This window comes from Rhododendron vialii, chromosome 3a (genome assembly GCF_030253575.1).
Source record: "Rhododendron vialii isolate Sample 1 chromosome 3a, ASM3025357v1".
Classification (NCBI taxonomy): Eukaryota; Viridiplantae; Streptophyta; class Magnoliopsida; order Ericales; family Ericaceae; genus Rhododendron; species Rhododendron vialii.
Window position 1 is genome coordinate 33136898 of NC_080559.1, and position 15860 is coordinate 33152757.

The following is a 15860-nucleotide window of genomic DNA, read 5'->3' on the forward strand; positions in this document are numbered from 1 at the left end:
AATTTGAAACAGTGCCTAGTGCCAACCTTACCAAACATATCATTATCAAAGTTCACTTTTTCCATCTTTCCAGAACCAACCAAAACTAACGGTGCTCCGAAGTCATGCTTTCACATACACGTCTTCCATGACACTTTAGCATTTGCTTGGAGGAAAGAATAAAAATCCAAACACCAAGTTAGCTAAAAGAGGGAATGGGCTGCAAACTCAGACATTCAGAGTTCAAAACTTAACAACCTCATGGTATAAGGTCGTAAGAGAGAAATTTCTTGTGAATCCCCTTGGTCTCGGTGCAAATGGCATGCCTTTGACTGGAGCGAGGAGGAATAGTTGAGGCATGAATAAGCTGACCCAGATACCTCTCAGTGTTTGGAAAAAAAAATTCCAATAGTTTAGGGGAAGATATTTTATTTGACGTTATTGAACCATTCTTCCACAAAAATCATTATGTAAATCTTGTCACGGCTTGTGAGGAGGCATTTTTTCCCACTACAGAATTTCAAGCACAGAATCACTAACAAGTGAAAGAGCTACAAATAGATTAAATTAATGAATCACAACGAAATTAAATGTTGTAAAAACTTACAAGCATCTCAATAGAGAATCATAAAAGAGCCCGTTCGAGACTTCTATACATTGCAGAGCATTCTGGCTCGAATTTTGCAACTATCAACCCCAGAATGGTTGAAGAAATCATTGGAGGATGCAGGGAGAAAAACCATGCACCGGTTGTATGAATCATTACCTTTTTGGTTGCACAATTGGCAACTTGAAACGAAACAGTCAGATTCCTTGATGAATACCAGGGGAGATTTCGATATCTCTCTTACGGTTCCTAGTTTCAAGAGCTGTCGTCAGGTGCCAGGAAACGTGCTCCCAGACCCAGTACTAGTAAGAATTATGAAGGCGCAAACGACTGAAAGTGAGAAGACAGAGACCCAAGTGTTTTCTGTGTACATCTCCATGGCATCCGTGAAAGAGAAACGAGTGCGGCTTTCAGCCCAGTTGCGGAGTCTATCCGCCTCAGCTGCATACAATGCTCTTCCCTGAAAAATAAGACAGTTTATATACGGCCTAATTGCATGTAATTGAATCAGAGGGGAAATTCAAAAAATTAAAGATACATCACTAGGATAAAGCACAAAAACTCCACCAGAGTCATTTCTACTTGTACCAAAAGCTATTCCTTAAATCAAAGAATAAAGATCTAAACACAGCCTAGAGCAGTAAGGGGTAATAGTGACTTCCTTTGTAGCAACTAGCAAGTCATTAACTCCTAATGCTAACCCAAACAGTATATCATGTCTTTGTTGAACAATAAGGTGAGACAACTCGTTCCTGATGACACTTTCTTTAGTAGAATAATTTGATTTATTGTCTACAGCATTAAACATATAGAACACAGAAAAAAGTAACATGAAATTACCTTGTCATCAAACCAACGACCTCGTCGCAGCCATGCAGTGACTAAAGCTAGTAATATCCTTGGAGGGGTCAAGTAATTGATGGCCTTACCACTTCCCTTTACAACCCGCATCCGTGGAACTAAAGTTCTAGCAACTGTTTCTGGGAGCTCGCAAATGATGTTGAACATTTGTTTATTTTGTATAGTTGACCCACTGCAGACAAGTCAACACAGCTTTCATGTCATTTCAATCTTCAAAGGTTCTCAATATTTCACTAATGAGTAGAAGAAAAACACCAAAATAGCTAATAAAGAATTCGAATGGCAAGCTTGGTGAAAGTAGTCTGAAGCTTCAATTCTACCACGGACATAACTACACAAGTTCACTTCACAAAACTCTCTAGATATAGCTACACGAAATAATTTACATTCTGAATTGATAATTTGCATCATACTCAATTGCAGAAAACAGGGGTCCTTCCATTGTACCTCAAGAGCAAGTCAGTCAGAACCATGCCTGGGGAGGCTGTATGCACTCCCACTTTTGACTTTTTACACTCTTTGAAGAGTGATGATTGAAGCTGCCTTAGACCACACTTTGTTGATCCATAGCTACAAAACAAAGCAGATACAAACGATGCAAGGGGAATTTAGTCAACAACACCTAGTCTGGGAGAAATGAGAAATCCGAGTCTTTTAACATCAGATAAGGGAAATTTTCAACTCAAATAGAATATCAGAGAACTTACACAGCTGTCAAAGGGGTGCTAGATCCTCCAGAACCAGCACCATCCATATTGAATATATGACCGCCCTTGTTCTGGTTTTTCATGACATGCATGGCTTCGCGAGTGCAAAGTATAGATCCAACCAAGTTTGTAGAGACAATCTGTCCAATCATTCAACACAAGCTTAAACTTCAAATCATAGCAATGACAAAAAATTGAATCGATAACAACCAAGCATCTCAGAGTGTAAAATATTTTTCCAGGAATAACAAAAGAATATTCCATATTAGTTTCAAACTTTCAGCGCATAGCATATGACACTGTGCCGATCTGCTCGTGTTTGTCCCTGGCAGAGGGGGCGCAAACTCTCGTGTGCCAGTAAGAAACAAAGCTTGAAACGACCAACAATTGCGTAAAAGTTCAAAATGGCTTCATTTATCCTATCAGAAAGAAACTGTTTAATTCAGCATCTAGAGGAAACCATCTACAAAAATCATCTGATCAGGTGCATACCTGTTGAATATCGTTGTCACTGAACTCCAGTAAGGGTCTAAAACCTTTGTTTGTCCCAGCATTGTTTATCTGTAAAAAGGTTGGACATTGAAGTTTAGTCAAGGTTCAAACGTCATCTACTCAGAAAGTAAACGGACGATAAATTTTCCTTGCTGTCAGCACCCTACCAATAAATTCTTATTTTCCTCTCTGAAACATACTTTTTTTTTCTCCAAAAACATCATAAATCACAATTCTATAGATGAGCCAAAAAAAACCCAGACCTGAATTATACAACTCAATACGATAATCAAGATTACTCACCCATATGTCGATAGAACCAAGTTCACTGACAGCAAAATTTGCCAATTTCCGCACATCATCAGGTTTACAAACGTCACATGCAATGCCTACTACTTTCGCATGTGCCATATTCCCAGATGAGCCACCTTCGGAAACCACACCCTCTTTCAAGATCTCCTCAAGCTCTTTGATAGTCATATCAACAGACTCAGGACTGCCTTTACAAGATTTGAACATTGATAAGACATTGTGGTTTGCAGACAGACGAGATAACAACCACAGGTACAGGAGTGCATAACACTAGAAAGTTAAGCATACAAATTTAACAATTATAGGCACCACCTTCGTGAAGCAACTACAACTCGATCTCCAGAAAGAAGAAATTCCCGAGCAAGAGCTTTCCCCAGGCCCCTTGTACTGTACCATCCAGGTAACACAAGTAATCAGTAATAGAGAAACAAAACTTGAACCAGGCCCAACGGAAAATGATTTAGAGGCAGGAAACCAACCTAACATAACTGCAAATTGAGAAAAATCTAGTAACAAATAGATGAACTGGAAAAAATGTTAAATAACAGAGAAGCAAGTCTCCTTATTCCAAGGTGTTCTTACTCCAAGTTGTTGGATGTTTGGAACAGAAAGCAAAGAACAATAATGTCACGCAGATGAAAACACAGTCAGAACTCAGAAGGTTTTCAGTAAGTAAACCTTTGGACCAGAGAGAGGGAATACCTTCCGGTAATGACAACATTACGTGGACCGGCACGACTGACGTCGTCTAAAACCATGTTGGCTCCTATCATTGTTCCAATAATGACACCTCCAAGCCAGCTATACCATACCAAATCATTCAACTGACTGTCTCCACCTTAACAAAAGTATAAAAATATAGTGTTAGCTTTGCACCCACAATTGTTTATAATGCAACTATGATTCATAACAGAAACATGAGAATGCTAGGCAGTCAAATATGAATACCCAGCTGAAATCCTGAAGCACAAATGTTTAGAGAGAGAGACACCAAACAAAAAAAAATGCACCTTCGGAAAGTAAAGATTGCATGACTAAAATAAGACGAGGGGAAACTATTGAGCTGGTTTGCCACAAGCAACATTGAGAAATTGATTCGTTTGCCAAGTAAGAGGGCTTTTATTTATGATACTTGTTAAATGCTCTATGATTGCCAAGAAAGTGATGAAGATGTGTTTTGGATAGCAATTTTTGGAGAGTGGAGAATACATAGAGCTCGAACAAATAGAACGTACCACTACATTTCCATTTGAGTTCACTTGTCTAGAAATGAATTTCTCCACACACACATAATAACTGCGTGAGGCAAGGCTTAGTATACAATATCATGTTCTCTGACCTGACAACTGAAACCCGATTAGGAGTATTACTCCGGTGCTCGCCATAGTCACGATGTATCTTCCAATTTGCATAGCAATCTGCCATATACCAATGAGACTTAAAAATCTAAAGCAACCAACATCACATTTACAGAGTTAAGTCAACCATCAACATGCTATGATACAAAATCAATTAATGCAAGAAGCTTATCAAGAACAGTAGAGATTTGAATGGGCTAGTAATCTTGGCTGGTAAAGAAGAACAACCAGTTGGGTGTCAGGTGCAAGGCAGCAAGAGGTTAATGGGGTTTAACTCACTACCGTAGGAGTAAAATATCAAGAAATAAATACACTGAACAATAACTCAAAAGGCAATAAGGCTCTCTTCGGTTGCTAAGAAAAATCTTCAAGATAAAAGCAATTATATTCAATTGAAACAACATTCAGTTGTTTGGGTTGTCAGAGAGATAACCGGCAGGCTGGCAACGCAGCGGCCTTGGGCCCCATTTTCTCCAAAAGCCTCCGCAAACCAAGTTTATTACATCAGTTACTTTGATTATCAAAAACCATTTAAGGTCCAACTTTTACTTCATGGCTCATGATTTGGCGCATTAAAGAAATTGGCTGAATTACACATCGAAGCCGTAGAAATACAGTCCTACAGACATAGATGTCCGGAAATAGATATGAATCGTTCGATGCAGTAGTTCCCACACGATGCACGTTGGACCCACACATTAGAACGACTTCAAAAATATTTATGTCCAGATCTGTGACTGAACATCTATGTCTGAAACGTTTAAGTATCTAATTTTATTGCCGCATTTGAGGAAATGGTAATGTCCAATTTTCTCTAATACTATGAAAATAAAATTTGTTTGACTTTGAGAAATTCAGTATTTTGTTAAACTGTGAAGCTAATATCATTATTCTACCTGTTAAAATTATTATATTGGTTTTCTTATAACAAATATATCTACAGGCACCTAGATACCATAAGGAGATGACTTATCACTTATCAGTCCCTCACCCAGCTAAGTGTCAGATTCAAAATTACTTAGCTAAATCTAATTGAGTGCCAGATTCAAAATTTCATTTTATGTTCCTTTCCTCAACATTCTCATCAACCAAACAGAAAAATAAGTACGCTAAATAATCCCAACACAATAACACCTTACCGAGAATAACCTCTCCTCCAACTTATCCAACGCATCCTGAAACCTATCATCCAACGGTGACTGCAAAAAAGCAGACTTTAAAAAATCCAAACGAGTATAACTCCCCTTGCTACTCCGCACCCGATTATTTTCCATCAGATTATTCTCGCCCTTTCTCACACTTTCCTCCTCTTCCTCGGCTACCTCCCCTCCTCCGCCTCCTTCCTCGGACCTAAACGACCTCGCACACAGTCGTCTACGGCCTCTAGACCGAGCTATGGCCGAAATCGTTTCAAGCATGACCAAATTACGGCGAACGTCTAGCCGGACGGGCGGCGGTTGGCCGCTGCGGTGGCAGTGCAGCGGCGGCGACACGTGGATTTTGGCGACGGCGGCCATTTTTGGCCGGTTTTATGCGGTTGTGGAGTTGGGTGCTGCGGATGGGGTATGGGAGTGGGATTTCTTTTGGGGGGAAAGTGAAGATTTTTTTCCTATTTTATGGGGCAAAATATACGTCCAGAGGAGAGAGAGAGGGAGATATTTTTCATTTCGGAGATGTATTGGAGGAGAGAGAAGCGTGATGGCCACACGTTAACGCAATCTTTAAACCTCATCCGTCACGGCTTCTTGGTCACGTGGAGATGCGTGTTTGGGCCAGAATGTTGTTTCTTTCTGGTAATACCAGAATGTTGTAAACACCGATAGTACAAAATCAAGACTTCCGCTACGGAAAATACGTTAAAATAAATACTTTTTTTTTATATTAAATATAATGTATCACGAGAGATTGACCCGTTATAAATAGATAAAAAATAAATTCTGGAAAGATAAATTTTTTGGCGGAATGAGACCTAATCACACCTTTGCAAATCCTCAATCGATTGGGGTACCTACCCACGTGGTATTCACTCGTCACATCTGGATAGTCCAATATATGGTTCGAATTGAAATCTTCTCTCTCCTCTTATCCCAACATTTTCTTTTTCTAAATTCGAACCGTCCAAAAACACAATGAATGAATCGAATGAGCCGAGCGGGCACCATGTAGATACGTCAGAGGAGAGAGAAGCGTGAAGGCCACACGTTGAACTTAAAAGCAAACCTCATTCGTCACAGCTCCTTGGCCTCGTGGAGATGCGTATGGGCCGCAATGTTGTGTTTTTTTCATTCTACAGTTAGGATAGGAACGTCGGATCAATTTATACGCATGGTAAACTGATCTTTTCACTAGTGAGGTCAAAAGAACACCATCTATTCTGAGACTAACTAACAAGTTGTGGACTACAATTTTTTGATTTTGTTCTTATTCAACTTTTTTTCGCGTTTGTAAGTTTTTCGTCAAACTTTTATATAATATTGGTTCGTCTCGACGAGAGGAATCGAAAAATTAAAAACCTATGACTTTTACAAAAGTATTTTGAAAAATATCCAAACAAAAGCTCAAAGAGGCAGTTTTTTGGATTTTTTCTTGAATATTTCAAAAAACACTTGTGTAAAAGTTATAATTTTTTTTACTTTTTCAATTTCTATTGTTGAGATGCACCAATAATACATAAAAATTTAGTGCAAAACTAACAAACAAAAATAAAATTTATTTAAGGACAAAACCAAAAAATTGTAATAAACAACTTGTTAAAAACACCCCCTCAAACACGGATGATGCTTTTAACGCTAGGGGGTACAACCTCTAAGGGAGGCCTACTCCGTAAGTAGCCATTAGAATTCTGTTAAATCATCCCCTAGGTACGATTCAAATTGATTGCAGATCCTTTATGGTGGAGTTTGAAGAAGTGACTGTCAAGCACATCTATCGTGACGCAAATCAGTGTGCGGATGCGTTGACAAATAATGCCCCGATCTCGATGAAAGACTTTTTATGTTTACCCAGCCATCCCTGATATCGGTGGGAGACTTTTATGTTTACCCGGCAATTCCACTTTGTAACTCAGGGTTGATTACAGTTTTGTGATACTACACATACACAGGAGACACGATGAAAATGACAATACGAATTCTTGATGAGGCGGATGATTAACGTAAGTTTGATTCCATTGGACGCAGTCTGGATTTCAAGCAGCAGTTCTTTTGCTGGGATAGCTCCTACAACAATATTAATACTGCCTCACAAATTCACACCTAAAACAAACGATGCAGCTAAACGATCGAGTAAAACACTCCCAATGTGAGCAGTAACGCACCAGTTAGCAGTTGTGAAGAACAAGAAAGTCAGCTCTTGAATCATATACTTTAGTCTTTTCTGGTGTTTAGAACTTGATAAAGGGCTGTTTACATGTGCAAACTTGAAAAAGAGCTAAAAACCTAATATCGACTCTATAACACCAGAAAATAAAGCAACATGGCTCTTGGTTCAGATAAAGCATACTCCATGCCCCAACAACACTCAAAAGTCAAAGCCCATAGCGTATTATAAGCCTAATTCCGCTATCCCCTAAAGAGAAAAGAAAAAGACAAGCAGAAGAAAAACACGTAGACGCACATACACACACAGAAAGAGACTGTGGATTTGAAAAAAAGTTAATGCATGCTATCAATTGCTGTGTAGGGCCAGTCCATACGGAGCTTTGTCCTTGCTTTTAATTGGGCCACCGCTAGTGGATGGTGTGATTGATTCCCCACATTAGTCGGTTAATTGGGGCTGGATACCGGGTAATAAAAATAAATACTGAAAAAGGTAAAAGAAGTATTTTGTCTCACCATAAGTTTTTCAGCTTCTTCATGCTTTCCATTCAATCGAAGTTGCAAGCTTTTGCGGCCAATTGATTTGCACTCAATCCCTCGTTAAGTTGATCCAAAAAAAAAAAAAAATTCCCTTGTTAACAACTGTAAAAGAAGCACTAGGTGTTAACAACTGTAAAAGATGCACTAGGTATTGACTCTGACTCTACTTTTCTCTCTCTGTTTGGAGAGCCAACAGAACCGTTAGGTTCATCATCCTTCTGACGAGTAACTTCATTCATAGAGCTTCCATCATTTGCAAACTCATTTAAGCTTGACAATGCACTAGAGATAAGGCCGAAATCCTTCTGCTTGCCCCAAGATAAAGAATCATGAAGTTTAGGAACTTTCATCTCCGAACGACAACAAGATACATCCCGCAGGCTTTCTACGTCAGTATTCTAGATATAAATTACAATAGGCAAGTTAAAAAGAAGACAATATCCTTGTACCCCCAAAAAGAAAAACAAAGAATATCAACTTACTTGAAAAAAGAACCAAGATTAATTAGATGACTATGCTAAACAAAATGAGACACACTTGGCCAATGTATATGCCAAAATTTAGCAGCATAACTTCATTAGGATCTAAGTACCTTGCCAGGTATCTTTTCATTGTGATTCTCTACAACTATTTGATGTTCCCCTGTTAAGCCCCACTTTCTATTGTTTATGGCATAGAGGTGAGCATGCGATGAAGCAGCTGTACGAGGTGCCACAGAAACCGCTAGCTGACCCATTGATCCCCACGGATCTTCCACAACCTAAACAATTTAAATGGATGGCATAAAATTGGTAAATGCTTAGATATCCTAACTTTTAAGTCCAAAATATACAAGATCTTACCTCCTTAAAATTCTGTCCTTCGCGGGCCGCCAGCTCTTGAGCATGCTTCAAGGCTTTTAATCTCCAGCTGGCACCCCCGTCTCCAACAACAGAAGAAGACATATGTTGGTCACCCCCAGCCTTTTTCCCGTCTTTAACTTCTGGATAACCAGATCCATTATTCTCCAAATATGGATTCAATTCTCTGGGATGTTCTCTCTTTATTTGCTCCCATAAGAAAAATTTGTGTAAGTCACAAAGAATCAGCGTGTGCTCTGGTATGGGAAGCAACAGAAGACAAAAGAAAAGGCTGGTTTGAATAAGATAGAGTCATAGACGTCTCCAGGATGATCAAAGTAGCCCCCCTCACCTTACTAACCAATGAGATCTGCAGCAAAATAAAACCCAAAGGCGAAGTAGACAAATTCTCCATCCTCCTAAAACATCAAAAGCTATGATATTTTCTCCTCCATCCAATTTCCAGTAGGATAGGTATGGCAATTTGCCGAAGGCATTCCTTCAAGTGCAATCATAGAGCAAAATTCTGGATGAACAGTGAGGCTTTACAACAAAGTTGATGGAGAGGGCATACCTCTCCTCAGCTTGAGGTTCCTCTAGCTGATCTGAAGTCGTTGCAGGTTCTCTCTCAATGTTGTCTTTCGGTCTAAGCATCCGCTCTAATCCCATTTCCTTTTTCACATTATTGTACTTTCTTCAATACGTATATGAAATTTGTGCCTGTCAAGCAAAAACACAATGTGGAATAAGGAAATGGGACATCTTGAGTTCTTTTAGCTCTGTATCAGTTTTATCAACACCACCCTGACCCAGACACCCAGCAGATATTTCCCTCCATTTTGTTCACTAAATCAAAGACCCACCAAGCTGTTAATCCAAACACCAAACAAAGGAAGCGAAGTCAACAATGCAATATTCATACCCTGGTACCCAGAGACGGAATCAAAGGTTGCCACACACACATACAAAAAATAATAATATTAATAATTCACATGGCGCAAGGGGTACCTACGGGAGAGAAGTTGTTCATAGGTGGCGATTCCAATGGTCTTGTAGGAGTTAATAGGCAAGGGTATGAGAAAGTCTATGGTGGTTTTGGGCTTGGTGACCAAAATGAAGCTAGTAGAAGTATTTTGGATTACAGTGCTTTTGATCTTATAGTTGTGAATGCTTTTTCTAAGAAGAGAGAGGAACACCTAATTACCGTTAAGAGCGGGTTCGGTAGAAGTTAGATAGATTACTTTTTGTTAGAGACACTCAACATTTGTTATGCGAAGATTGCAAGATTAGCCCCGAGAGTGTCTAGCTACTGCCACAACATAGACTTATGGTGTTAGATATTTTCCCACGAACTAGACGGTGGCATCTTTCTTCTTGTTTCTATTTTGGCCCCCGCGTTTATGAAATCTTGATTCTGTCCATGCTGGTACCCGTATGCAAATAGAAAGATTCAAACTTGCATGTCTTGTTCTCTTGCATTGTCCGAATGAATTAATCCTATTTTGGCCCCCGCGTTTACGAAATCTTGATTCTGTCCATGCTGGTACCCATATGCAAACAGAAAGATTCAAACTTGCATGTCTTGTTCTCTTGCATTGTCCAAATGAATTAAAAACAAGGGAAGAAGAACTTACGTCGTGTGATTTTGAAAGAAGAAGTTGGGTTTTGCCTAGAATTGAATGACAATTTTCTCCTGCAAAATTTTCTGCTGCTGCAATAATCTTTTTCCGTTGCGTTGATTCATTCTGGTTTTGGTCATCTAGGGAAGAAGAAGAAGATGAAAGAATTACACTTGGCCGCAAACAATTACTTATGGCCGCAAATTATTGAAAGCGTGATTACTACGCACGATTCTATTGTGTTTTACATGCTTCTTGGCCGCAGAGAATTACACTTGGCCAAAAAAAATTACTCTTGGCAGCGTCTAATTACTCATGGCCGCACGTTATTGAAAGTGTGATTACTACGCATGATTCTCTTGTATTTTACATGCTTCTTAGCCGCGTTGAATTACACTTGGCCACTTCAAATTACTCGTGGACGTGTTTAATTACACTTGGCCGCGTCGAATTTTATTCTCTTGTGTTTTACAAGTTTCTTGGACACTTTGAATTATACTTGGCCGCTTTGAATTATTCATGACCGCTTCTAATTACACTTGGCTGCGTCGAATTACATTCTCTTGTGTTTTACATGCTTCTTGGCCACATTGAATTACATTTGGCCGCTTCGAATTACTCATGGACGCGTCGAATTACATTCTCTTGAGTTTTACATGCTTTTTGGCCATGTTGAATTACACTTGGTCGCTTCGAATTAATTACTTGTGGACGTGTCGAATGAACCTTGTGGACATGCTTACAAAATGAACGAGTACCATAGAACTAGGATGTGTGCGTCGAACGAAACTTAGAATGTATAAATGGGCGTGAAAACAAACTTTAGCCTTTGTCGCTCCAATGATCTTTGAATCGGTCTCCCTTCGACCGACTTTTCATAAATAAAATTTTATTATTTTAATTGTCGTTTCCATCATCTTTTAATATAGTTAAAACCTTATTTATCACTATATAATTGGTCTTAATCCGATTTAAAATAAAAACGATACGAGCATTTTATTGAAAGAATTTATTTTTCAACCAATTGAGGGTAAAATGGTCATGTAATTTGATGTAAAAATTATTTTTCATTGTAACCAATTTGGTTGGAAATTAGATTGGACAAGCCTTCTAACGGTTCAATCCATGAGCAAATTGGAGTTCGGGAGTGTTTGGGGCAAGTCTGCAAAGTTGGACTTGTTTGCAATGTTCAGGATGCGCCCGGGGCGCATTGTAATGCACCTGGGTGCAAAGGAGTGCGCCTGAGGCACAATTTTTGCTGCATAACATGTTAAACTTTGCGGAGTTGGCCCGGACACTCCCGAACTCCAATTTTCGCTTGGTTTGAACCGTTAGAAAGCTTGTCCAATTTACTTTGTGGCCCAAGTAGTTTGGATAAAAAATCATTCGTATATCTAATGAAGTGACCATTTTACCCTTGATGGGTCAAAATATGATTTGTTCCGGCAAAACGCTTGTATGTTTCTCATTTTAAATTGGATCAAGACCCATTATATATCAATAAATAGTGTTTTTAAAGTACTAAAAGATGGCGGGATCCAACTGTGAATGGGAGTTGAACATATAGTTCTCTTTCCCCACATTGAACCAACCAATATTCTTGCTTGCGATTGGTATTTTTTTTGGAAGCATCAATCTGAATGATACATTGTTTGGCAACAACTATAAATGTGTTTTGTAGTGAAAATGTTACGAACTGAAAATGTTACGATTTTTTTTATAAAGTTATGAAATACACCAAAATGTTATGATTCAAAAAATGTTATGAATCTGTTGCTAAAAAGTTACGATTCATTCGTAAAAGTTACGATATGCACTAAAAGGTTATGATTATTAAGAAAAACGTTATGAATCAAAAGTTACGAAATTTTGGTATAAAAGTTACGATAGACCTAAAATGTTATGAATGACCGGTTCAGTAGGTAATTTTTTATGAGGTGGCACAATATGGACCACACAATAGGTGCATATCATATGCACCTTAAAGGGGTGTGTATTGAAGATTTCTCCAAAACTGAATGTCTATTTCAGTAGTTCATTGGAGTACGTCAAAACAAAAAAATGTACTGAATGCTCCCAAGGCGCAATTCCAGGCGCATTACAGAAAGGGAAAACATAGGATGTGCCCAGGGAGCAATTCAATTGCGCCTGAGACACATTACAAAAAAGAAGAAATTCTAGGTGCGCCCAGCTGGGTCGTAATTTAAATGTGCGTTACGAAAAGAGTGCAAATTAATCAGGATGCACGCCCTTGGTGCAATTCAAATACGCCCGAGGCGCATGTGATGCAATCTTTTTTTTTGACTCTTTCGTTTTAGTTCTGGTTGGCTGGAGATTATAAAAGGCCTGCCTTTAAACATTAATTAGTGTAAGGATTTTTCAAGAAAAGGAGACGCACAAGAAGCCCGTGCGAAGGGTTTCCAAGAGTTCCATCCATGAAGATTTCATTGAACAACTTAAATCGATCTCCAATCAAATCACTTCACTGAGACATTGATATAGTATGTAAAATTACTCATCATCAAATTATTTCTCATCAATGGTGGCATTCTTTGTTGTTTATGCTTTCGTTACAAGAAAATAAGTTAACTAGATAAAGGCCTATTCAATTAAAATGCAAGTTGACAATACCTTGATTAATTTCTTGGTACATTTCAAGACAGGATATTGTGGAAGTTGATAATTGTTTTAACAAACTGCAAGGTGAAGTAAGGCCTAGCAGTGGGACATCGACCTGCATGTCTCAGCTTCTGGGAAGAATGTTAATCTTTTTCAAGGCAAAATGTCTGATTTTGCTATTGGAAATGGACTTCATCACAGTGTTTTCCAAACTTCATTGTCGGATTTTTATGCAAAGTTTGGGGACATTGAGAACAGCATTACTTGGAGTGCTATTATATCAGGTCTTGTTGGTGGAGAGCTGATATAATATGACCATGGCTAGGTTTTGAAGCCCTGCAATTTTGTCGTCAAATGGTGGAAGAAGGAATGTAGCTGAATAGTATGACGTTTAATGCTTATTATCTGTTTGTAGCCACTCTGGCCATCTTGGTGAAGGCTGTAGAGTCGTTTATGCCATGAAATGGAGATTCGGAATGGGAAGCTCAACGAGGATTTGTTGGGCTGGTCATGGAATGAGCATTTGGTATGATTTTGAAACTAGTGACTTATCCATGTGGTAGGATTTTGGGAGCGCTATTGGCAGCCTGTAGAGTTCATGGGAACCAAAAAATGAGGGGAATATGTAGCAAAATGGCTCTTATATTTGGAACATAAAAATGCTGGCGAGCTTCTACACTTAGTAAAGTTGAAGTTGTTGCTGAAAGGTGGGATAGAGTTGAAGAAGTACGGGGAGTAGCCGAGGTAGAGCTGTGTTGAAGCCTAATGATCAATCCATGAATTTTTCTTTTTCTGGAAATCAGTCGCACCTCCAAGTTCTTGAAATCAATGAGCCATGGGACGTTATATGTAGGAATGAAATTATATCAACAAAAAAAAAAAAACTGAATGCTCCCAACGTGTAGTTGAAATTCGCTAGAGGTGCCCTACAAAATGAGAGAAAATAGAATGTGCCTGAGGCACATTACAAAATGAAAATTAATTTAATATGGAGTGAGCCGATGGCCCACATAGCAGATATTAAACTAATAAGAATAGATACTACACTTGATCTAACCCAAAAGGCCTAGAAAGTTCGTCTTCTCTTCTCTTGGGCTGCCTATTTTATAGTCAAGTAATCCCTCCTCTTTTTTCTTTGTTTAGTCATTGTTGGAAACAAACCCTAAAGTAACAAACTGGGTTTTGCTGCTTTTGCACATATTCTGCTTGGTTTGTGTCGTCAGTTTGACTCGGTTGTTTGAAGACTCTGAGCACCTAGTGAGTCCTTGTGTCCACCAATTACATTGTAACTGCTGAATCTATTAAGTATCCTATTGCTTGGGATAAAAAAAAAAATACCCCTCTAAATTAGCCGTCTAAATTGCCCTATAATGAGTTCAATGCGCAACTGTGTATAGCTTAGATTGTGATTGAGTTGGTTCTAGCTTCATGAAGTCATTACTACCCCTGGAGTTCCCTTTGTTACACTTTTTAGCCCTGTAATTCCTCTCTTCTTTCTGTTTTAGTTTGGACCTTGTGTTGTACATGGCATTTTTTGTGGTTGACTCTCAAGGGTATCCAATATCCCCTTGGTCCAAGTTTTTTAGTTTGTTTTTTTCACAATGAAAAGCAACTTACCAAATCAAACTTGTACGAAAGCTCATTGAGTGGACTCGTGTAGTGCGTCGAGGATTAAAACCAAACACACACACAAATTGAGATAAAACTTAACTATTATTGGATCAAATGCAAAAACATTACCAAAAAGAAAAGAAAAGAAGAGACTCTCCCCGAGGAGCACTCCTTTGAGCCCCTCTGGTTATCTCTCACCCTCACCATAAATCTCGCCTTGGGTGAATCCTGATGATGAAATAATTTTTTATTATTTAATGAAGTGTGGAGCCCAATGAACCTTGTAGACACTTTTACAGAATGACTGAGTACCATAGAACTAGGGATGTGTGCGTCGAATGGAACTTAGAATGTGTAAATGGGCGTCAAAACGAACTTTAGCCATTGTCGCTCCAATGATCTTTGAATCGGTCTCCCTTCGACCGAATTTTCAAAAATAAAATTTTATTATTTTAATTGGACGTTTCCATCATCTTTTAATACAGTTAAAAACCTTATTTATCATTATATAATTGGTCTTAATCCGATTTAAAATAAAAAGGATACGAGCGTTTTATTGAAAGAATTTGTTTTTTGACCAATTGAGGGTAAAATGGTCATGTATTTTGAAGCAAAAATTATATTTCATTGGAACCAATTTGGTAGGAAATTAGATTGGACAAGCCTTCTAACGGTTCAATCCACGACCAAATTGGAGTTCGGGAGTGTCTGGGGCTAGTCTGCAAAGTTGGACTTGTTTGCAATGTTCAGGACGCCCTGGGCGCATTGTAATGCGCCTGGGCGCAAATGAGTGCGCCTGAGGCGCAATTTTTGCTGCATAACATGTTAAACTTTGCGGACTTGCCCCGGACACTCCCGAACTCCAATTTTCGCGTGGTTTGAACCGTTAGAAAGCTAGTCCAATTTAATTTCTAGCCCAAGTAGTTTGGATAAAAAATCATTTGTATATCTAATGAAGTTACCATTTTACCCTCGATGGGTCAAATTATGATTCGTTCT

General features: G+C 38.8%; 2 protein-coding genes and 1 pseudogene across 2 annotated transcripts; all 3 read right to left on the bottom strand.

Annotated features, from left to right (window-relative positions):
* Positions 1-515: 515 nt before the first annotated feature.
* On the bottom strand, positions 516-6013 carry LOC131320161 (probable chlorophyll(ide) b reductase NYC1, chloroplastic). The gene is made up of 10 exons (XM_058350757.1): positions 5456-6013; positions 4298-4376; positions 3661-3796; positions 3271-3345; positions 2950-3142; positions 2647-2715; positions 2155-2294; positions 1895-2017; positions 1427-1619; positions 516-1046 (listed from the first exon to the last, which is right to left on the bottom strand). The coding sequence occupies exons 1-10, from the start codon at positions 5831-5833 to the stop codon at positions 855-857; spliced, it is 1578 nt and encodes a 525-aa protein (XP_058206740.1). The 5' UTR covers positions 5834-6013; the 3' UTR covers positions 516-854.
* A 2276-nt stretch (positions 6014-8289) lies between these two features.
* Positions 8290-10386, bottom strand: LOC131321351 (uncharacterized). The gene is made up of 3 exons (XM_058352337.1): positions 9016-10386; positions 8766-8933; positions 8290-8571 (listed from the first exon to the last, which is right to left on the bottom strand). Exons 1-3 carry the CDS (start codon positions 9115-9117, stop codon positions 8290-8292), a joined length of 552 nt encoding a protein of 183 aa, XP_058208320.1. The 5' UTR covers positions 9118-10386.
* A 3780-nt stretch (positions 10387-14166) lies between these two features.
* LOC131321540 (U2 spliceosomal RNA) lies at positions 14167-14327 on the bottom strand (annotated as a pseudogene).
* Between the last annotated feature and the right edge of the window lie 1533 nt (positions 14328-15860).

Bases quoted from the DNA above. Each gene is read 5' to 3' on its own strand.
- LOC131320161 (XM_058350757.1), bottom strand. From the start codon at position 5,833: ATGGCCGCCGTCGCCAAAATCCACGTGTCGCCGCCGCTGCACTGCCAC. The intron at 2,716-2,949 runs GTGAGTAATCTT...ACCTTTTTACAG, and splicing joins TTGGTTCTATCGACATATGG to ATAAACAATGCTGGGACAAA. The intron at 1,620-1,894 runs GTACAATGGAAG...ACTTGTCTGCAG, and splicing joins CTGACTGACTTGCTCTTGAG to TGGGTCAACTATACAAAATA.
- LOC131321351 (XM_058352337.1), bottom strand. From the start codon at position 9,117: ATGTCTTCTTCTGTTGTTGGAGACGGGGGTGCCAGCTGGAGATTAAAA. The intron at 8,934-9,015 runs GTAAGATCTTGT...TAAATTGTTTAG, and splicing joins AAGGACAGAATTTTAAGGAG to GTTGTGGAAGATCCGTGGGG. The intron at 8,572-8,765 runs GTACTTAGATCC...ATTTATATCTAG, and splicing joins ATGAAAAGATACCTGGCAAG to AATACTGACGTAGAAAGCCT.